At 40.1% G+C, this 23,960-nt stretch overlaps 1 protein-coding gene across 1 annotated transcript in view; it reads left to right on the forward strand.

Moving 5' to 3' along the window:
• Positions 1-23,960, forward strand: part of PCDH15 (protocadherin related 15) — an 833,394-nt gene that overhangs the window by 526,503 nt on the left and 282,931 nt on the right. Inside the window, 2 exon segments of the mRNA XM_042960326.1 lie at positions 562-755; positions 14,053-14,185. Coding sequence (XP_042816260.1) covers positions 562-755; positions 14,053-14,185 — 327 coding nt within the window.

Below are 23,960 nucleotides of genomic sequence, written 5' to 3' on the forward strand. Positions count from 1 at the left end.
CTTCAAATCAGCATTTTTGCATCCTTTGGTTAAATACCTAGTAGTACAATTGCTGGGTAATGGGGTAGTTCTATTTTTAAGTTTTTGAGGGACCTCCATACTGTTTTCCAGAGTGCCTGCACCAGTTTGCATTCCCACCAACAGTGCAAAAGGGTTCCCCTTTCTCCACATCCTCACCAACTTCTGTTGTTTCCGGAGTTGTTAATTTTAGCCATTCCGACACGTGTGAAGTGGTATCTCATTGTGGTTTTGATTTGTATTTCCCTGATGATAAGTGATGTCGAGCATCTTTTCTTGTGTCTGTTAGCCATCTGGATATCTTCTTTGCAAAAGTGTCTGTTCATGTACTCTGCCCATTTCTTCACTGGATTATTTGTACTTTGGATGTTGAGTTTGATAAGTTCTTTATAGATTTTGGATACTAACCCTTCATCTGATATGTTGTTTGAAATTATCTTCTCCTACTTTGAAAGCAAGCTCCTTTTGTTGGGGGAGTGGAATGACATGGTGGTGGAAAGTTAGTTGAGCCCCGAAGACTGATGTTGTGATTTCCCATTCCAGCTCACCGCGGTGGATGCAGATGAAGGGTCCAACGGGGAGATTACCTACGAAATCCTAGCTGGGGCTCAGGGAGACTTCACCATCAACCGAACCACGGGGCTCATCACCATCGCTCAGGGGGTGGCGCTGACAGTGGGGCGCACCTATGCGCTCACAGTCCAGGCTGCAGACAACGCGCCTCCTGCAGAGAGAAGGTAATTCGGAGTGCAGGCAGTTGGCCTTCCGGGTGCCCGGTTACTCACTGGTACATCAGGGAAGCACAGCAAGCATTCGGTTACTCTACAGACCTCTACATTAGACCAGACAATGACAGGGACAGGATTCTCAGGAACTGCATGTTCTTATGTGGTTATGTTGTGGGGAAAGGACGATAAAGACAAGATTCAGCCACAAAATAAGTAACCGTGATTTCACAGATGTGAGGGAGGCAGGTGTCTGCTCTTGGGTGGAAGTGGGGACTGGGAAATATCAGAAGCATGTAGCAAATCTATTGCTGAAAGGCAAGGTTGATGACAGTACGAGGTCACAGACATAGCAGTGACGTGAAATGTCTGGGGTTTGAAACCACCTCTCAACCTCTGAGTAACTATTCAAATATATACATGTGGACATATATATACACATATATATTCTATCTGTATATATACAAATTCTGTACATGCATATATATATGCATGTATACAAGTATGTGTTCTCTATATATTCTATCTATAGGTTTATTATATAACTGATCATTTACCTGTAAAATATATCTATATGTATTCCATATATACATATACAAATATATAGATACATAGATGGTGTGAGAGAGTAAAAAGCAAAAGACTATTATAACTGCATTTATCTAGTCCCCCACCTGAGATACCTTTTTTATTAATTCCTTGCTCATTTCCGATTTCCAGTAAGCATTTAAAAATATATATAGATGGATGAATAGTAATTCATTCCTATACCTGCTGGGTTATTTCCCTGCTCACCACATATTCTGGGGTTCTTTCAATATGAATACTGAATAATTTCTTCAAAACTATTTTCACAGCTACATAATATTCTTCCATATGTATATAATACTGTGTTAGAAACCCACTATAGATGGAATTTTCAATTCCAGTTACTCTTTTACTGACAATGAAGAAATAAATGACACAGAGCCTGTGTCATCTTGAATGTGTGCTGATATATTAGTGCAGTAAATTCTCATTTACCAAACGGCATATACAATTGTAAGTTTTAGTGATAATGCCAAATGCATTCCATGGGGCTCATGATTTACAGTTCTAACTGTCAGGTCTGAGAGTGCATAAGTCTGCGGTCTCCCCAGCTATATGTCCTATCCAACGTGGATTTTTGCCAATCTTATAGATAAAAATAACATCTATTTTTTTAATCCATGTCCTCATGAGTAAGTTTGAGTATGTTTCCTATGCTTACATACAAGCCCATTCTGTTACTTTTTCTGTAAAGTCTGTGTTCATCATCGTTGTCCGTCTTTCTATTGATATGCCAACCCCAGGTTACAATTATTTGCTATCCTCTATTAATGACTTTATAAATTCATGCTGTACGTTTCAATCATTGTTGCATTTGGAATTTATCCCAGGGTACCATAGGAGGTGGCAATCAGCAATTATAGTTTTAGACTATTCTGCCATTGTCTACATGCAGTATGTTAGATAGTTCACCTTTTCCCGCCAATTTGAGATGTTGCATTTATTATATCATACACTTTCTCATTTATTTGGAGTTCACATGAAACTTTCTCTTCTATCCCATTAGTTCTTTTCATGAGCTAATGTCACAGTTTTAATTGTTAATCTTTATTTTTGTTGTTGTTGTTAATGTTTATTTCTGAGAGAAAAAGAGACAGAGCATGAGTGGGGGAGGGGCAAAGAGAGAGGGAGACACAGAATCCGAAGCAGGCTCCAGGCTCTGAGCGGTCAGCACAGAGCTCACCGTGGGGTTTGAACCCAGGAACCACGAGATCATGACCTAAGGCAAAGTCAGAGGCTTAACCCACTGAGCCACCCGGATGCCCCAACTGTTAATGTTTTAAACTGTGCTTCATAATATGGTGCTGCTAACTTATCTCAGTGATGTTTTTCCCTAAAAGTGTCCTGGTTACTCTTTCTGTTAATGTTTTGACTATATGTAAGCTTGTTACATGAAGTTTTTAAACTACATTTTTATTAGAAACACATTCAACTTATAAATTAATTAGAGTAAAAATGAGTGTTTTTGATGTCGAGTATTTCTGTCCAAGAGCTTTCTGTTTCTGTATCTGTCCTTGCTTTTGTGTCCTGTAGGAGTTTTTATTTTTTAAATATTTTCTTTATATGAACCCTGTGCCTTTCTTTGTTGGTCTGTTTCCATATCTTTTGTTGTTATTATACATAACAATATACAGTGATGTTATATATGTGAATTTTATTAATTTTAACCCACTTTTTTAATTTAATTCTCTTATATTTTTGTAGTTTTCCAGTCAATTCTCTAGTGTTATCCAGGAATGTATTTTATAAACAGTAAAAATTGTGTGTCCTTCTTTCCATTTTTTTCCCTTTCATTTGCTAATTGTCTCAATAAAAATGCTTATCTTGTTTTTAACTCACGTGGAAACATCTCCCAGATTCCCCATTATATTAGTTTATGTTTAAAAAAATTTTTTAATTATGTGAAGAAAGTTTTTATTCCCATTTTTTTGGCTTTTTAAAATAAGAAATAATATCCATCATCTATGAAGACAGTAATGACTGTTGTCTTCAGCTAATCGTATAATGATTGATCTTAATATAGTTCCTGAATAAGTCTGTTTTACATTCTTGGTACGAATCTCACTGATGTTTTAATCTTGAATTAAACTGCTGGATTATGTTTATTTTATTTAGTGAAAGGAGTCTGTGCTTCTTTTTTTGAGAAATTTTTATGAAGATTTGATGTAGTTGTTCTGATACCTCATAAAAGAAGCAAACAAAAACCACCAAGAAATGCAAGGAAGAAATAACAAGTGTGATGGCAAGTGCAAATAAGTGCTAAACATCTCTAAAACCAGCAAATAAATCCAATTTGCTTCTGTGAGAAAAAGAAGTAAAAACTAAAAACATAATTACATGGAAAAAGCACCAGCTCACTTAGTCAAAAAAGGGAGAAAGTCCAATAATGGCTTCTAAGGAAACATACAGAAACAGGAAACGAAAGGAATTGTAAGAGACAACTTTGCTTTAATATACGCAAAATTTGAAAACATGAATGAAATGGGTCATGTTTCCAGAAGATACGGTTTATCATTATGGATCCCAAAGAGGAAGAAATCAAAGAGATCCACCTCATAGAGGAAATAGAGGAAGTTTTCAAAGAGCCACGCCCGGAAACTGTGTCAGGGCCAGGCAGTTTCCCAAGAGGACTGTAACACGACCAGTAACAGGGAGTCATTCCGCTTTGGCCACCCCTCCCCAGAGCACCCCCCCATGCCCCCACACCCACTGGGCATGTCTCTTGCCTGTCACGGTGGAGATGCGGTAGGGCGCTCCCTGCTCCTCACGGATGTCTGTGCCCTGTTCCTCCTCTCCCTCTTGTCCTCCCGTTGAGTCTCATATCTCTACTCCCCCTCCTTGCTCCAGTCACCTGTAGATGACAGGCCCCTTGACATCAGTTCCTCTTCTCTCTAACTTCATCTCCCACCATCATGTACAGACGTGCAGGGAACCTCCACAGGAATTTCGTTCGCAGCTGTATAACATTCACTGCCACAGTACCTGCGTCAAAACTTCTCAGGGTCTCATGGCCAGGCTTGCAGCTGCTGTGTTCAAACACCCCGGAGCCATCCTCAGTGCCTCCTTTCTCTCAGACCCCAAGTACGATCTGAACTGTACCCTAGAAACAGGTTCAGAAACCGACAATTCCCTGCTCTCCTTATCGGCATCCCGGTCCAGGCCCGCTGTTGTGCCCCAGTGTGGCCCCAGGGGTCCAAACCTCTTCTAAACTTCTGCAGTGCACCTTGAGTCCCTCCTCTGTGAGGGGGCCCGAGTGATCCTAGCAACATGGGAAGCACACTTTCAGGCTCTCCTGGGGTCTCACATCTGACTCAAAGGCAATGACAAAATCTATAAAGGCCAATGGAGCCCAGCAGTTTCCAGCTACCACCAGCTGCAGGACACTACGTAGGGTCACCTCTTCATAATAATGTCATGTCCTGCTCCCCCGGCTTCTCTTAGTCCACTCCAGCCCTCATGCCATGTCCCCTTGTCCCTGAGGCCGGCAGCTGCCTTCAGACCTTCAGCCTTGACTTTCCTCTCTCAGCCTGGATGGCTCTTCCTCCCATTTGTCCACAGATCATTTCCTTCTGACCCCTACCCCTTCTTTCTGAATCTTTTCCAACAAACTATTTACAACTGCAACAGCCTCTCCATGCTTCCACGCCCTTTATATCTACTGTACTTGTCACCATGGGACAAGCTATTGTGTGCCTTCGTTTAGGATATGACGTCTCTTGTGTGCCCAGCCTCCTCTCCACTGCAATTTTAGTTCACAAGGACAAGAATTGCTCTCATTTGGTTGTCTCTTGTGTCTGCAGAAGCCAAAACAATTCCTGGAATGCCCTAGGTTATTAAAAATATATATATATTTTTGTTCTTTTCCAAATTCTTAAACATTTTTCTGTTTATTTTAACAATGGCATGAGAAAATGAGACCATGTAATACAAAACTCAAATAATTTAAAGAGCCCCCAAGACGAGGAGACAGATTTGAAATTATTCTGCCTTCTTTCATAGTATGCACCAATTCTATCTAATTTTGTTGCTAATAGGTTTTTAAAAATTTTAAAAAGCATTTTAAATTATGACTTTCTGTTCAGTCCAAACAACTATTTGTTACACAAGTGCCATCTATTGTGTCTTGGAAGTGCAAAAATAAACATGATACTGTCCTTTGCAGGAAAAAAAAAATTCAGTAAAGGGTGAAAAGTAAAACTAGAAATAATTAAATTCAGTTCAGCATGGTAAATCTGCGCTTGACCCAGTTTCTCTGGTTTCTAGGGCATTGAGGAGGGCACTTGTTATAATGAGGGAGTACTTAGAAGGTCTCCCAAGCAGACTAGTTTCAGAGATTGAGTAAAGGTTGACCAGGTGAAAAAAGTATGTCACATTATTTGCACAGCCTGGAAGGTCTGAAATAGTTTAATAATTATGGGTAATTACCAGTCTAGTCAGTGTTGCCAGTGCATAAACTGTGGTTCCAGAAGGGACAGGAGAGTTAAGGGTCATTTCATGGAAAATCTAATTTGTTGTTTTCTTTTAAGAAGCTTGGACTTATTATCCAGTCTGTGGAGGGTACTCGTGGAAGGACTTTAAATTAGAAGTCGAGTAAGACAAGTTGGGTTTCTGGAAAATCCCTCTGGTGTCCCTGTGGGAGATGGATTTGAGAAGAACAAAACTGACAGCAGAGAAATGACAGAGAACTCTACCACTGTCCCAATCCAGAGGCAATGTTTTGCTAATGGCTTGAACTGGGAATGTTTGGAAAAATGGACAGATAGAATCATCATAAAAATGTTTAAAAATCTCCTAGGATTTTGTCTAAGGTGACAGGGTGGTGGTATCAAGTTGGCGTGCATGGTTTGGGTGAAGGAGATGAGCTCAGTTTGGGGCACGTTTAGGTGGATTTGGCCATAGTGCATATAACCCAAAAGGAAATAGATGTATACGTCTGAATGTGAGAAAATAGTTAAGGGCTGTTCCTTGAGAAGAAACACATAGAATACTTTGGTATATTGAATAGTTACAGAACCTGAAGTAAGAGAACAAGTTTGAGTGAATTTAAAGAATAGCTTTACTGGGGTGCTTGGTTGGCTCACTTGGTTGGGCGTCCGACTTCGGCTCAAGTCATGATCTCACAGTTTGTGAGTTGGAGCCCCGCAGCGGGCTCTGTGCTGACAGCTCAGAGCCCGGAGCCTGCTTCAGATTCTATGTTTTTCTCTCTCTCTGCCCCTCCCCTGCTTGCATTCTCTCTCTGTCTCTCTGTCTTTCTCAGAAAGAGAGAAAGAAAGAGAGAAAGAAAGGAAAAGAAAGAAAGAAAGAAAGAAAGAAAGAGAAAGAAAGAAAGAAAAAGAAAAAAAAGAAAAGCTGTATTCATACATACTGGTTTATTCTAAAGAGGATTTAGGGTGATTGATGCTATTTAATTAGCATACAATAGATACCATGCAGTCTACTCTCTGTACATAAGCTCTGATCTTAACATCAGCACTGTGACTTTTGTACTACTTGATTTATTTTTGCAGACCAGAAATCTGAAGCCGAAGGAGGATAATAGGCTTGGCTAAATGGTCCCTTGGCCACACTCCCACCCACCCCAAAACAAATTGTAGAACCTTCACCTGAACTGGGACTATTGGATTCTAAGACTTTCTCTTCCACTCTGTTCCATATCCATGACCATTTATGATGATTATCCTGGAGGAAAACAAAACTAAACTAAACTAAACTAAAATTGCTTACTGTCAATGCTAATTTTAAGAATAAAGGTACCTTTTGTTTTTATCATTTAAACTTTTATTAAAATCCCTTAATAGTCATCAATTCGTTTTATGACTTTTTATTTTCCTTGAGGATAGCCCTGTACTATATAGATCTGGTCAAATCTATATATGCTTCTACATTATGAGTGATGACTTTATAATGACCTTATAATTTAATGAGTGAGACTTTATAATCCACTTCTTACTCAGCTCCCATTGGCAAGTCCTATCACTGATTTGCTTCGATAAGCTCTTGTCTGCAATAAGAGGATTTCACTTGAGTAAAATTGTATTCCACTTCAGGAACCAAGATGCCATCCTCAGAATCTGAATTCACAGATCTTTTCAGCCACACTAAACATATAGTTGACCTGGCCTCATTGTTTTCCTTAGAGACAATGGTTTGGGCATTGAAAGATCACCTTATAATGTTTGGTCAAAGATCAAGTGGAACCTACAGAGAATAAAATCTGTATACATCCTTTCTACCTGCTGGGATAATGTCATGTTCCCTGTAGGATACTGACATTTGCTATTTTCTGCAGGAAAATTAATCCTTCAAATTGACTTGAAGGGATGAACTGAAGAGTTGTGAGGTTTTGCTTTCAGAGTTTCCTTTGAAAGGAAGATGCTATTTGAAAATTATCACCATGAATGTATGGACGGGGGATGTATTTCACAAATGGACCCACCAGCAACAGTGGTATTAAACCTATTTAAATAACAACACAAAAAAACAATGGTGATTTTCCATTTTATTCTTTTCTTGGATTGGCAATCTTAATTTGTAAATTTAAATAACAAAATAAGGCCCATTGAATTAACTATTCATGTATTTATTATTCTAGTTCAGTGAACTTGCTAAAAATTCTGAGTATAAGGAGCAGTAGTCTATAATTTTTGTTCTGTTTTCTTGTAGTCTTTCATAAGCATAAAAGGACAGATAAAAACCAACGGATTTAAAAAGTAACCACATTCTGAGATAGTATTTAGTTTATTGGTGTATGTAGGTCTTATACTTATTGAATTAAATTAACTTACTATTTATTTAATCTTACCATGAATAAAGTATTACTATTAGGTATTTATAAAGACAGAGAATAAAGGACAGTCCTATCCCCAAATACCTTATAATACAATTATGAAAAAGTGATCGGCACATGGCAGGGAATACTTTTTTGATTCCCAATTTTTTTTTCCCACGGAATCCAAGGCTATCCCTAAATAACAAAAGGTTAATAAAATCATTTTTTTCAATTGCTAATTTCATTTTTTAAATAGCTTAATATATTTAGCATTAATAAAAGATGATGGGAATATTCGTGTTAACAAAAATTTACTGAGTTCTCACAGTTTTTAGCCTCTTGGGAAGGCAAGGCGTGTAAGACGAGGTGTCTGCCCTCAGAGTGTGCATATGGAGGCAGTAAGTGTGGACATACAGTAGTGGGTAGTTACATGTGCTTAACTTGGACAGGAAGGGTAATACGATATCCAAATAGAAGGCACAATAAAAAAGACACAGAGACATGATGAAGAATGGCATGTGTGGGAACATGTGTTACTTGGCCCATGTGAGCATGTCACTAACCCGCTTACAGTCTATCAGCCAATGCCCACTGTTGTCGAGATGAACTTTAAATCAAATCAGTATAGCACAGGAGTCCCTGAATGATCTGGGCTCTCTCTACCTCTCAGGTCTTAATGCCTACCATTTCCCTATTTATACCCTTCTTTTTACTAGCACAAAACTTACACTTTTCTATTTTATTGCCCTGTGAATATGCACAGTGAATATGCATTTTCCCCTGTCTGGAATGTTCTGTGGTCTTTAAACCTAAGTACATCTTGTGTCTTCAAACTCTGTCTCTGTAACTTCCCCTGAGAAGTGTCTCATACTTATGCTGTTGGTTTTACATCTGAAACCTTTGCTCCTATAGATTCCCATATGCGCCTTCCAAACTAGTAAAACGGAACCTGCACACATTGATCTGTAAATACAGCTTCTCCAGCACAATGTTGGTGGGAGACAGAGGAAAAAGGAAGGCAATTTCTGTTTTAAGTCTACTAGGGAAAGCAATATACACACCTTCACCTTAGAAGCAAGGTGGAAATGTAGAGTTACAAACACCCTGTAGCAGACGGTGACACATTCATTTGAAAATTACAATACAGATTCTACAGCCCACACTCCAGCAACATCATCTCATTACGACTGAGTACTAGTGCCCCATCAAAACAAACTGACTTTTTCCCCTTTTTAAATATTTCTGAAAAGTTAAAGCCCCTTAAATCTATCTTCCCAACCTCTTCTTCATTCGTATTCTATTTTGGTCTTACCAAAAAAATTCTAAGAAGTTTCATCCATAGTATAGTTAAAATTAATTGTGATGTCATATCCTAAGCCCAAGATTTGAAACAATCTATGATTTCTTGTAAGATAACATCCTTCATTACAAATTTCTTCAACCGAGAATGTCTTATACTCACACACAGAAACACCCACATTAGATAAGTAAACTATCTCCAATTTACTGCCCAAATTTGTTCTTGTAGGATGTGGGGGCAAAGTGCAAACAGATTTGGAATTTAGAAGCCTTGCCTTATAGTTTATGTGCGGTTCCTAATTAACTTTTTAACCTTGATTCAGTCACTTAATCTTTCTGATTTTCTAATCCTCTTTTGTAAAACGAGAAGAGTTAAATTAGATGGTTACTAGGGTCTTTTAAAATCGTTAAGATCACCTGCGAAAATACATCAGCTCCTGTGTTCTACTTTGACCTTCATTACCAAATGAGAAAGAGAAAGCTTTATGATTTTCATTTTTTTAGGAATAGGGATTCATCTTCATCATACCAGTTGTATTATGAAAGTGAAATTTGTATTATATAACTGTTTGATATTATGCATTTAAGACTAGCTATAAAACGTTAATATAAAATGTTCACATAAAACGTTATTATTTATCTAGTGACTATCCTGTTTTATTGTATGCTCAACTGATGCTGTTGAATAACTACTATTTATTGCAACGTTAGTGGTATCATTTTATTGGGAGCACTGTTGGTGTTTCGTGTTAGGAAAGCTAACTCCGACACAATGCTGACATCAGGGATAAAAAGGAGACAGCACAGTAGAAGGCAGTAACCCTCAGGAAGGCTGCTGCTTGTTTACACGGGTTGTAGGAAGTGCCAGGAAGTTTAAGATGAAAAACGCTAGACTTTGAAACATGATCTTTCTCGAATAATTCCAAGAACCAAGTGCAGGGGTAGGGGGCAGAAACGTATGTAATTAGCAATTTCAGCATTTGATTTATTGTGGAAAGGAACAGAGGAACCTAAGGAGTGAGGCTGGAGGAAGGAGAAGCTTGTGTTGAATCAGGCTGTGCTCCATGGTTGCTCTGCCTTGGGGTACAGCGCTTTGTGATTGTTTGTTTTGCATTTCAAAGTTGTCTTCTCTGTAGCAGACACACCAGCCTCATTGGGTGTAGAGGTCCTGAGTGTGGTACTGTGGATATAAACAGTTTAGCCCCGCAATGGGAAGGCAGTCGAGGGGGAAGAGTAAGAAAACACACCAAGTATAATCAGCTTAGTGTAAATCATACTTTCTTCACTGGAAAGAGCCTCACATTCTGGGAGACTTCATAAAGTATTCCACACCAGTAAGCTGAAGCTGCAAAAAATGTCAAAAGCAGGAAAGGCCTAACTTCTTGAAAGAAAACTTTGAATTTGGAGTACAAGTGTGTTCTAGGTCAAAAAAAGTGTTGATCAGTGAGGGACTCTCTTACCTCCAGCGTTACTGAGGTGAGCCTCAGGTCAGTTTATAGAGGAGCCCTGAGGCTACAAGAGCTTCCGGGGCAGTGGTCTTCAAAATCAAGTGTGTGTGTGAGAATATTGTATATCCATAGAAAATGTAGACTCTTCAAAATCAGAAGATTCTAATCCAGTAAGTCCAAACCCTGACACCATCGCAACCCACTTTTGGGAGGCAACCCTGGTATCATGCCCATAGGTATTTAGCCTAAAAAGGTGAAAAAGATGCAATTAAAATGTCTGATATATTAAGGCGCCTGGGTGGCTCAGTCGGTTAGGCATCCAATTCTTGATTTTGGCTCAAGTCATGATCTCCCAGTTCATGAGATTGAGCCCCGCGTCAGACTCTGCACTGGCAGCGTGAGCCTGCTTGGGATTTATATTCTCTCTCTGTCTCTGTCTCTGTCTCTGTCTCTGTCTCTCTCTCTCCACTTGCCCTGCTCTGTCTCATTCTCTCTCTCTCAAAATAAATAAACTTAAAAAAAAACAAACATAAAATATCTGAAATATTCAAAGAGAATTCAATAAGGTATATGCAAATTTATTTACTCCATTCCATAGAAAAAGACTCCTTATTTTGAACAGTTATCAGTAATAATGGATAAATATGCTTTCAAATGTGCATACATATACATATATATACACAACATACATACACATGCACACACACTCACAAATATATAACCTTGTTTACCTCTTATGCTAACCTTACATGTTATCGTCATTCTCATTTTTTAGATGAAAGTGGTAAAACAGATGTAATTTGCCTAACATCCCACAGCAGTAGCTTCCAAATTCTGACTCAGGAATGTGTGTTATAAATCCCGTGCTCAATGTCACTCAGCCAGCGTTATTGCCAATATGGTACAGGGCGTATGTTATAAGACTTCTTATGTGTAGACAATGTGCTGGCCAGAAAAAGGAACAGATTTTTTTTTTAGTTTATTTATTTATTTTGAGAGAGAGCCAGGGGGGTTGGGGGACAGACAAAGAGGGAGAGAGAAAATCCCAAGCAGGCTTTGCGCTATTAGCCAGAGATCATGACCTGAGCTAAAGTCAACAGCCCATCCCTCAACCGATTTTGAGGCACCTCAAGGAACAGATTTATAAATGTTGAAATAACTTGATGAATAACAGACACTAAGAGAAGCCAGGATGGCGAGGGGAGCATCAGGCAGAGTCTGTGTCTCGTGGCCTCTGTGGGAGCCAGTTCACCACCTGGAGGTACTAGGTCTGCTTCAAAATGGTGGTTCCTTTGTTCCTACAGTATGGGAAGCGGGGCTCCGCAGTGCACGTTAAATTTGGTAACTTCTGGATATTTTTCTTCCTACCGTGTTTTCTTTTCAATCTAGCCATGAGATTAATACCTATAAATATATAAGTAACGTTTCATTAACCATTTTAACCTACTGTAAACATCTTAGTCTTGAAGTCCAGTTGAAAAGAAAAATCAATTAGAATTTTCTTGAAAAGAAAATCAATTAGAATTTGATTAATTTTATTGACAAATTTTTAACAATAAAGCGATAAACCCAGAGGCAAGAATGAATACAGATACTCTGATTATAAATTTTAAAAATACTAATTATAAAAGAGATTTTAACTTAAAATGAGATTATTTCAGAACAATATTTTGATAAATGTTAAGTGTGATTTTTTTTTAATTCACTGCAGCTTTTTAGAGGTGTTTAATATTCTGTAGGTATCTCATCTGTGGAGAGCATGTTCAGAAGCAATTTGGACATAGGCATATTATAAGATGATTAGCTGAAACAAGTTTTCAATGCCTCTGATCTACAGTTCTCTGCAAAGCTTTTCAAAAGGTAGACTGGGGCGCCTGAATGGCTCAGTCGGTTAAGCGTCCGACTTTGGCTCAGGTCATGATCTCGCGGTCCGTGAGTTCGAGCCCTGCATCAGGCTCTGTGCTGACAGCTCAGAGCCTAGAGCCTGTTTCCGATTCTGTCTCTCCCTCTCTCTCTCTGACCCTCTCCCGTTCATACTCTGTCTCTGTCTCAAAAATAAATAAACGTTAAAAAAAATTTTTTTTAAAAGGTAAACTAAAAATAGTCTAAAAATAGACTAAAAATAGGTACAATAATCTCTGAAAACCGTTTTGGTGACGATGTGTTCTAATTGAAACAACTAATATAATGAACTTTGGACTGCTTTAAGAAAATTCTAGTGCCCATATAGCAATGACAACAAATGTGTTTTTAGTAAAAAGTGGTGATTTTGTTAAAATAAGTTTAAAGCGCACAGTGTAGGTAGTGGCTGTATGTTCCTCATGGCAGAAGGCTAACTTCGTGGTCAGACGTCAGTGGTGACATATTATTCCAGATGGACCACTGACTCTCTCACTAACATAATTTTAGCCAGTGTCACTTCGGTATAAACTTGGAATATCTGGCTCCTTTGGCTTTTGTTGCACAAAGAAATTGCAGAGTTTAGACATGTCAAAAAAGTTGATTATGGCAGCACTAATATTTTTGTCTTTACAGTAATAGAATATCCTCTTGTCCTTCAGAAAAAATTCCTATCAATGTTAGGCTTCAATTAAACCTAATTTCTAGCCATTCAGAATGTAGTCTTCAAAGAAGACCCAAACCCACCTTTAGTTTTGTCTGCGGCTGTTTGGCAGAACGATTACTTTATGAGCCTGACTCTTGACGTGCATTTGCATGAAGCCACTGATGTCAGCAAGAAAACTAATAAAACACACCGCATATTTTGTTTTGTGTATTGTTTTAATCAATACTCCCTCTGCTGGTTTAATAGGAAGAGAGCCCCAAGGACAGCTCATTTTACCAGATATTTATAGAATGCTTTTTGCTATTAGAAAGACATTAAAAAGTAAAGTCAGGAGTCGAGGCTCCTGTGAATTTATTAGCTTTATTTGTATAGCTATTCCTTTTTAATTCACACTGTTAATCTACGTAGGAAAAATCGGTACCCCGGGGCATTTCTTTTTTCCAAGATAATTTCACGGAAACATGATGTGGTGGTGGTAGCTTTGATTTTTCCATCCTTCCGTTCTGAATTATTTTGTCATTTTCTCTAGAAATTCAAAGCGTCCTCTCCTGTAAGCCCAACAACGGAACGCCGAGTGCAGTCTGTCGTTCAAGGTGATGTAGACTTGTACCCATCTCGCTGTGTTCTCGTTCTCTGCAGGCACTCCATCTGCACCGTGTACATTGAAGTGCTTCCTCCAAATAATCAGAGCCCTCCCCGCTTCCCACAGTTGATGTACAGCCTTGAAATCAGTGAAGCCATGAGGATTGGTGCTGTTTTATTAAATCTCCAGGTATGCTTCTTAGTAGATGCGTCAAGTTCTATGGGGACAATCTCGAAGGCTAGTAGGTCCGTATTTGGGCGTGGAGGGAAATTCACATGGCTGCCGCCAACACTCTAGTGAAGGAAAATTCCATCTGGAAAAGAGCGTAGAGGTCATACGGACGGAGGGTTTCCTCAGCTAATCTATTCTATTGATTGCCACCGCTGAAGGACTAACACGAGCTGGCACGGATTAGCGGCAATCGTTACAAGAAAGAATGAAGGGATTGAAAACATGCACTTGAACATTTTGTACTTTGCACGCAAAGAGTCTGCAGCCGACTATTATTTTCTGTCTCGGAGTCCTGTACCCCAGCAGGATTTATTTTTGCTGCAGTGCTGTATGGAGAAAATAGCTTTGGGTTCGCTGGCAGACGGTAGGCACTCTAATTCCAAGGCAGACAACTTCGCTCCGTGGCCAGGGGCAAACCTTGTGATTTCTGGGCCTCGTTTGTTCATTTAGATGAAGGGAGGAGGTTTAGCTGATATTCCCATTTGTAGCTCCAGATTCATGGGCGTGTGAGTTACTTGCAGGATTACTGCTTGCTTTTCACTATTTATACATTCCTGACTGAAGCACATTTGGCCGGGAAAGGCTGCCTCTTCAACTTAACCTGCAGCTGCAATTCGGGCCGCCTGTGGTGTTGCTAATGGCCACTTGCTGCACAAATCCTAGCGTGACACCTCACTTCACCTGTGGATGTCTGCAGCACAGGGAACGTACCTTCTCCTGGGGTAACATGGGAATGGCCGACATGGCTGACCAGAGAGTTCAGGAAGCTGGCTTGACAGTTAGGAGAGAGTTACCGGGATGCTGGAGGGAAATCCCAGCATCTATCTGTACCACCAAATGAGGTGATATCTCCAGTATTTATTTTGTCACTTTTCCCCAGGTAACTAGAGAGAATTTGCTTTTGTCGTTCATTTACTATTAAAACACGTGGGGAATAAAATTATGTGACGGTAGACATATTAGCAACAAGGACATTTGGAGTATTTTAAGGGAATAAAAGAAAGAAGGGAACCACATAGTCTCTTTAGGAGGGAGAAAACAGCCAGTTAAATCATGAACATTAAAAAAATAGGAAGACTAAATAGGAAGACAAGTGCATTTAATGGAATGATGAAAATCTTTTCTAGATAGACAGACAGATGGACAGATGGACATTTATTTGTGTAAACAAGAAGAAAAAATAAATAAATCCTAGATTTGTCAGATTCAGGCTAAGAAATTTTACATGTTTTACATTTAAATAATCCTTCAGAATGTGCCTTTGTATGATTTAACTTTCTATGAGGTAACATAATCTTACTTATGAGATGGTCTAGGTCTCATTTCAAACAAATCCCAGAAAGGTCCGGGAACAGTATTATAGAAGAATAACTCTAACTGTGAGTGAAAAATGAAAAGGAGTTGGTCTTTTTTATATCTCAAGTTTCTCTACTGCAAAAGCTGAGAAAATGCTTGAAATGACATTTCTATTCACCCTTTCTGCTTCTGGTAGGAGCAAAAAAAAAGGGTGCCAATTGCAGTGCTGTCGCTGGGGGAAGGAACGCGGGTGTCCTCATCATGGCATTTTTCATAAGCCACCAGCCATTCACTTTTGCTCATGATCAACTGAGATTGAATTTAAACTGGGGACCTAAAAGCTGAAAAGCTTCCGCCAAATTACTCTTCCAGAGACTTCTAATAACAACGCACCAGAAGTACCTCCGGCTCTGTCCTCATCTTTTTCCCACGCGGCACTGCCCACTGCCGCTGACTCACTGCTCAATTTAGAAAGACAGATTTGTGGAGAAATATATTTTTGAAGGTAACAGCAGCCTGGCTTCCGAATAATCTGTTCTGGCTGAGATCAAAGTGGTTTCTTCTGAGGAAACAATCCTTGTTTCTCCCCTTCCCCTTCCCCTTTTAAGTATTTTCCTTTTATCTGTCTAAAAGCTGCTGGGGAGGCAGTGATTTTCCTTGGGTTATGAAGGCTGTCCTGACTGGCTGCCGCATCGAGGGTGTTCAGTGGAGAAAGCGACCCAGAACTCTGCTTTCCCAAATTCCTGTGCCGAGGACGGTCAGCATTAGCTGGCATTTTTTTTTTTCTCCCAGAGTTGGTCAGATCTTTCACCAAAGCATGATTGTGCATCACCCTGACTCACCAGTGAGTCCTCTTAGAATTCCTAGATTGTGCCCTGGGATCATGGGACCATGGGAGCCCCCCGTGCACAGCTGTCCCCACTCTGTTCCGTCACGTCCGTCACTAGCCTGAAATCAGCCATGGTGGGTGCATTTATGCCACAGAAATTACGGGTGCCGCAAATCAGTACCTCTCACTGCATCCACGGCTGGTTGTTAATCCTTCCCAGCACACCACTGGATGTGGAGCTTAAATCAGGAGGATGAAGTAACTTCGTCAGCCTTCTGCATCTTTGTCCCTCTGAGATGTTGACATCCGCTCACACCATCACCATCACCCTTATGCTCGTATAACGATACTCATAGGTAACACGTATGCGGCACTTAATGAGATACGACTGAAGTTCTTCACTTACCGGTCTTTACGGAAAGCTAGGTTATATTCCACACACTCTCAGACTCAAAATTTCAACAATTTGCTACTAAGAAGGGTTATTTCTCCCACTGTGCGTCCGCCACGGGTCCATTCCTGCTCCATTCTCCACCATTTTCTCCCGACTTTGCAATGAAGGGACTGCCTCTATCTAGGGCAGTGGTATTCTTCTGACAGAGTGAAGGGACAGACACAATAAACCACAATTTGGATCCTAATGCTTCTCCCAGAAGTGACGCCTGACCCTTCAGCCTGCGGCTCATCCATCACACTCAGGCACAGGCTTCTCCTGGGCCCCTCATCCCAGGGATGCATCATCCCCCGATGGGAGGCATGAGAGAACCACCTGGCTACTCTGATGTTGAGAGCTATGAGGTCTGGTTCATCGCTTGCCTTCCAAGTTATCGCAGGCAACCATTTTGCTAAATGCGTTATCTCTGCCGACCATGGTTTCCCATCCTGATAGCCCCCAGTAACAGTTTTCTCACCAGCTTCCCATCTCTTGGAACCATACTATCTGTTTTCTGGGTGCACACTCCACTTTTAAGTATCAGGCTGGGATCAGTTAGGATAACTAGGATTCTGTTGCCAGGCTCCATGTTCAGTGCCATCAGAAGTTGACATAGACTGTGCTGTATTCAGTCTTTGCTCCACAACCCAGCTGATGAGGTGGCCTCTGTCTAGAACAATAGATCTCTTGAGGTCAGTGTTTGCTGGGGAAACAACAACGAAATAAAACCCAGTTCTTTGTTGTTACCTACACGTGCTGCACATGATACCTACCATATTTATTTTCCCCATTGGCCAAAGCAATTCACACAGTTCCTCCTGAGTTAAGAGGTCCAGAAAGTATAATCTTCATGTAGCAGATGGCCTCAAGGGTTGCATGGCAAACATTGAGGTCAGTGGAGCTGAGATGTCTTACCTCCCCTAAGAAAGGGACTGCCAATACTCCCAAAATATTTACTTTGAACATTAAAATGTATAAATTGATTAACTTTCATATAAATAAAATAACAATGTTAACACACATTTGTTTCCCCATTTGATTCTTAAAAAAGCCCAAAGCAATTGGAGCTATTATCATTGTCATTTTATAAATGGGGAAACTGAGTCACAAAAATAAAAAAGATGATTTTTTTTCCATGCTCATCATGCTTAAAAGTTGTACACAAAGGACAAAACCTACACAGTCTGGTTAAACACACGTGTTTACCCATACTGCTCCTGTGCCTGTACTGCTTCCTTATACTTGAAGTATCTGCAAACCCTCCGTTTTCTGTTCTTTCTCCTGCTCACGTGCTGGGAGGCAAGGTACTGCTTCCTCGCTGAGGCCACTTTCTAGCTTGGCTGGTAACCACTGTTCCACATTCAAAAGTCTCCTCCACCTGTTAAACACCTTCCGCCACCCCTGACTGCAGAACCCTGCCTGTTCCACTTCTAGACCAAGGGAAAAATACATATTTCCTTTACACACAGCTTATTGATAAACATGCTTTTTAGAAATAGCTGACTAGTTCATATGTCACGTAGTCCATTCTTACAGATCGAAGGTTCAAAGTTAGTTGTCAGAACACCAAATCCTGCATCACGTCCATTGTTTCTAATAACAAAGACATCAATAAAAAAAAAATCACTTGGTTCGGTAGAATTAGATAAAGCAGAGTGTTTACCAAGTTCTCATCTTTCAAATTTTTGCCTCTATTATAATATTTCTCAGTTATTTATTTGATTTTATTTCTAATTTTCCATGTATGCATTGGGATACATTGTTGAAAGTCAACTACTTTAACCTGCTGAAAAACAGTTCTGTGTCCTCAGCTTTAAGTATAATGCATCATTGCATTCGGTTGTTACCCTGGCCTAGTGCGTAGGCAGATTTTGTCTTTATGATCTGGCAAATGAGGAAGTGGAAACTCAGAAATAGCAGGGTTTGGGAGCCAGAGTAGTTTTGGGGGTTTGTTTGTATCTTCCCCCCTTTGGCTCCTAAATGAGGACCCTGTCTACTACTATATCTACTAAAATAATATAGGATATTATTTTAGTTTAGGCTGTAGAAAAACTATTAAATTTCATTTTTCCTATTTTGGGGGGAGTGTTGTTTTTTTTTTATATTACATTAGTTTTGTGATTTCCAAAGGTTAATTTTATGATGCTTATGAGGGCAAAATATTTGAAAGGTTTAGGGCAAGGCAACGATTTATTACGTGGCCTCACAAAGAAGCAGTTAAGGGAAATGTTAACAATTTCCACTCTGACATAGAGATTATAGATAGAATAAGATTCTAACCTGGATACAGCATGGTTACGTAAAAAATTAGCAAAATTCCCAGATCCTACCTCAAAGAATTCCTTGTTCTTAGTAGAGTCCTCTCCAAGATGCCAAGTAAGAGAGATCCTGTATGGTTTTGGAGACCTTTACCATAGAAATAGGTGAGAATGGATGTTTTTGGTGCTCCAGTGTTTGATTTGTCCAGTGTCTCCCCGAGCCCAAGACTGAGAGGAGAAAATCCAAGAGGAAGTAGGGGAGATTGGCATCCAGTTCTTTAACTGAATGGCTGCTGGGACTTATGTCCGTGCAACTACACAAGGGGGAAGATACTAGAAAGAGATGTCATGGTGGAGCGGGCAGTTGGCAGGAAGGCCTGGACTGCTCCCCTGAAGACTTTGCCCATGCTGTCGGTAGGATGGACCCTGCCCGTTACCATAGACCTCAGAGTTGAGGCCGGTGAGTGTAGACAAAAATGAAGGGAACCACAGCTTGTAGAGAAGAGAGACATGCACGCACCCGGACGTACAAGAGGCCACCGACTGAGCATTAGGCACAGGATTCAGCAGACGTCACAAGGCACCATCAATCCTGAGGACGCCACTTGGGATCGAGCCCTATCAGAGGGAGTCTCCTGGTGCCAGTCTCTCCCGCGCTAATTCTCAGGTGACCTCAGCACAATCCCTTTAAGAAATGTGTTTTCCCCTCCGTGTCCTCTCTATACCAGCATTAGAAGGGAGCAAGATGGATATGAGCGAGAAAATCACACACACACACACACACACACACACACACACACACACACACACACACACCACATCCCTAGAAACGAAATTGGTTTTAAAATAAAAAGGTGTCATATTAGTAAGAGAGAGTTTTACTAAGTGACAGTTGTAGACTTTTCAGCTGAGACACAGTGGAAGAAGCCCACTGGACAGGAGAGAGGTGGAAGCGATAACACAGCAGCTCCATAGCAGCCTGGAAGAATTGAAGCCATTTACCTACTCTCCAGGAGATTCCTTATACAAAGGAGGCATAAGATAATGCAGAGTTGAACTCTTGTACTTAAAGCGGAAACACCCAGGAAGGAAAAATTTCGGAGAGTGCGTGGAGGTGTTTGGCTCTGGCCCTGCCTCACTTCCGAATACCTACGCTTGCCTGCATTGCGTATTGAGCCAAGTGAAAATGAGCATTATTCTCAGGGCTCTGACTCTGTTTCTAACATGGGTCATTCACGATGGGGCACTTAGTTTCTTTCGCACTTCTACAAATAGTCAAAATATCCAGTCATCAGCTGTAAGTTCGTGCCTGACTGCAAAGAACAAATCTTAGTTATAAACAAGTTTTGAATCAAATGATCCATTCACTTATTGCTGATGAGGTCATCCCAAAGGAAAGTTCAAGTACATTTTGCAAATGTTAAGAAACACGTAAATGGGAATGGAAAAAAAGTATACTCCTCCTTGCACATGATACATTCCTTGAGAAATGAAGAATTGGGGCTGGGGGAAAGTAAGTGCTGGCAAATGTCCCTTGTCTTTGCCCATGCTATCTATTTTTGCTGGCACACCTCTATTTTATTGACATGTGGACTTATTTCTGAAAATGAGTGGTAGTGGAAACAATAATTTGCAGTGTTGATTTTTTTTTTTAACACATGAAGAATGGGTATAGTAGGGCATAGGTTAAGAAACTACAGCCTGTGGGCAAAGCGACCTGTTTGTATGGCCGTAAACTGAGAATGGGTCTTAGGTTTTCAAAGGTTTGTTTATATAATATAAACAACAACAACAAAAAACAAAGAACAACCCTCCAACGTACAATGGTGCCCACCATTATACTTAAATAAAGTTTAAAGGCACTGCTAAAAGAGATAAGGCATAATCTCCTTATCTGTAAAGATAAGATAATACGTATCTTTATAGACCTAAGACCTAGGGCTATAAAGTTGAATAAGTGTATTGAATTTAATTATTTAATCTGCATCAGAATATCTGAGATGGGTCTCACATTAGTTAGCTAGAAATAGAAGCAACATCAGTTGTCAGGATAACTTGTGTGTATATAAATACTTAGGTCAATATATATTAGTTAAATAAAATAATGGAGACTAACTTATCCATTGGTGCATAATAGAAAGCATAATTTTAAAAGCTTGGCAAACGAGAGAGATTATTGTCTTTGGGTTAGGGAAGCTGAGGTTAAGTGAGATAGCATATAAATGGCTTAGCTCAATGCCAGAAATAAAAAGAGAAAGTGCTTAGCTCATGGTAGTTATTTTTTTTTCCTATTCATTACCATTCTTGCTTTTCTGTTAACTCGTGCTATGATATGGGGTTTTAAAGTGTGCAAGAAGGTGCCAGGCATTTGGAAGAATGAGTAGGAATAGTGGAGTGTCAAGGAACACGGGACAATGGATACATTGCCAAGAATGAATTCACCTGCTTTATGACTTTACTGGTTCTTACATGATCACTTTCAAGTTAGAGAACAAAGTGACACTTTGGAAGCCCAAGAGATAGGTGGTTAAGAGATCAGTATTAATAAAAATATCATCGGGGTTCCTAGGTGGCTCAGTCGGTTGAGCGTCCGACTTCGGCTTAGGGCATGATCTCACGGTTTGTGGGTTCGAGCCCCACATCAGGGTCTGTGCTGAAGGCTCGGAGTCTGGAGCCTGCTTCGGATTCTGTGTTTCCCTCTCTCTTTCTCTGCCCCTTCCCTGCTTGTGCGCGCGCGCGCTCTCTCTCTCTCTCTCTCTCTCTCTCAAAAACATTAAGAAAATATTTTTAATTAAAAAAATAAAAATATCATCATATCTGATTTTAATTGCTGCTATTAACCAGGAACCACGCTCAGCATTTGGAAGCTTCCCTGGCTTTTATACATTTAACTAAGTGCAGTAGAGCCCTGCTGTGGAATGGGGCTTCCAAGTCCAGCCACACAGCCTGCGAGTCGGTGCACTAACTGTGCTCCTCTCTGCCTTTCCTGGGGCCTGAAGTTCACTCCGTGCCCTCTGCTTTGCTGGATCTTGCAATCACTTCGATAGCAGTGTAGATCTGCCCACAAAGCTAATGCTTCTTTTCTTTTTGAGAGCTGCTTGATCACAGTTGATTTTATTTTCTTGTGGTTGCTTCTTGCCTCGTTCCAAGACTGAAGAAAACTATTGCCCAGAGAATGACGACCGATACTGGGAAAACTTCAGGTAGCCTCTGCTTTAAACTTGCATCTTGAGCTGACTGGCTCCTGCGGTTTGAGCCCCCTTTCCTTGTCCTGGCTCCTCTTGCCAGAAGCCGCAATGGGACAGCGGACAGCTCAGACGCAAATCGCAGGAGGAAACAGGAAGCAGTGAGAAGCAGCCCAAGAAGTCAGACTTGGCACGTCTGGTTACCTGAGGAAAAACATACATTTTTCTAAGGAAACTGCCTAGGGAATGAGTGTCAGGAGGTCTGGGTCAGCCTGCTGCACGCAGCTCCTTTTCATCGTCATCCATTCTTCTCCTTTTTAATAGTTCCAAAAAGTTGTAGAATTTAAAGTGTGTGCCTCAAGGAATTATTAATTTTAGTCCTGAAGAAAAATGCCTACCGTCTTGATTTGATACAGAATTGATCCATTTCCAGAACAGTTTGAAAGAAATGCGGGCCATTGTATAGCATGCCCTCTGCACTAACAGGTCCTGTCGGAGGTGCTAATTCGTTTCTCTGACGTCTTTCAAATGTTCGAGAAGGTTTGGGGGTTCTTTCCTCTCCTTCTTTTCTGATGAATATTTCTTGTATAATGGGATAGTTTTTTTTTTTTTCCCCTGAAGATGATAACAGTTTATGATTCATGGATGTTTCGCCGCTGGTGCCGGTACAGCGTGTGTGAATCATAAACTCCGTGCCGCAGAATCTGTGATGTCATTTATATTATGGGGATCACTTTGGATATGTCACTTGCTCTTCTGTCATCAAAGAAGCTATTCTTTCTGCAATCCGTTTCTTGAATGTGTTACTGCAAAGATTAACACCGCAGATTATATGAGAAGATGGCTGGTTTTCCTTCAGCTTCATAATGTATGACTTGTCTATTCAGTAGGTTTCTCTGAGTTTGATAAGTGTGAGAAATGAAAGTCTCATTTGTGTTCTTTATTTTCATTTCAAGTAGGGGGAGATACATTTTCTCGTCTTTCCTTCCGCTAGATTTCAGATGGCTCTTTCATCATCAGTGGTATCTGAAATGAATAATCTCACTGTGGGCGCCTGCAGAGAAGTGGAAACACATTGAACACGGATACTGGCCATCTGCTTCCAAAGTATAATTTATACTTTGTGTTAAGAATAGATAGATAGATGGATGAATAGACAGATACATGTTAGAGTAGAGAGATGTCTCACAATGCCAAGCATCTCCTTTTTGCAAAAATGATATCTTATCTGTAGTGCTCATTTTTCTCCTTTAAAGCAGATGTTCTGATATGTCTAAGTTTCCAAGGGAAAAAAAAAAGTTCAATCCCCTTGACAGTATGGGATGTACATTATGTGAAATGATTTTTCATCTACAAGCATATAAATTTGTCAAAAATGAGAAAACACATTTTTAACTGTGTTCTTTATTCATATATGTGTGTTCCTCTTCCCAAACAGTTATTTGGCCTCTGTAAATCTTCCATAGACAGCAATATGCTCACAGGCATAAAGCCAGACAAGTGTGGCGAGGGTGGGGAAAGGAGAAATCTAGGTCTGAGGCATTTAAAACAGCTAGCTCCTAAATTATTTTTTTTCATGACCTTCTTCCTCAAGAAGGAAATAAAAAATGATCCAAAAAAAATGTGAGCTGTTGCCCCAGAAGAGTCGTAAGCTATCCATGTTACCTCATACCTTGCATATCTCTTATGTACATACACACGCACTGTCACATTGAAGTGTATATTTAAGCGG

Source organism: Panthera tigris, chromosome D2, assembly GCF_018350195.1.
Source record: "Panthera tigris isolate Pti1 chromosome D2, P.tigris_Pti1_mat1.1, whole genome shotgun sequence".
Lineage (NCBI taxonomy): Eukaryota > Metazoa > Chordata > Mammalia > Carnivora > Felidae > Panthera > Panthera tigris.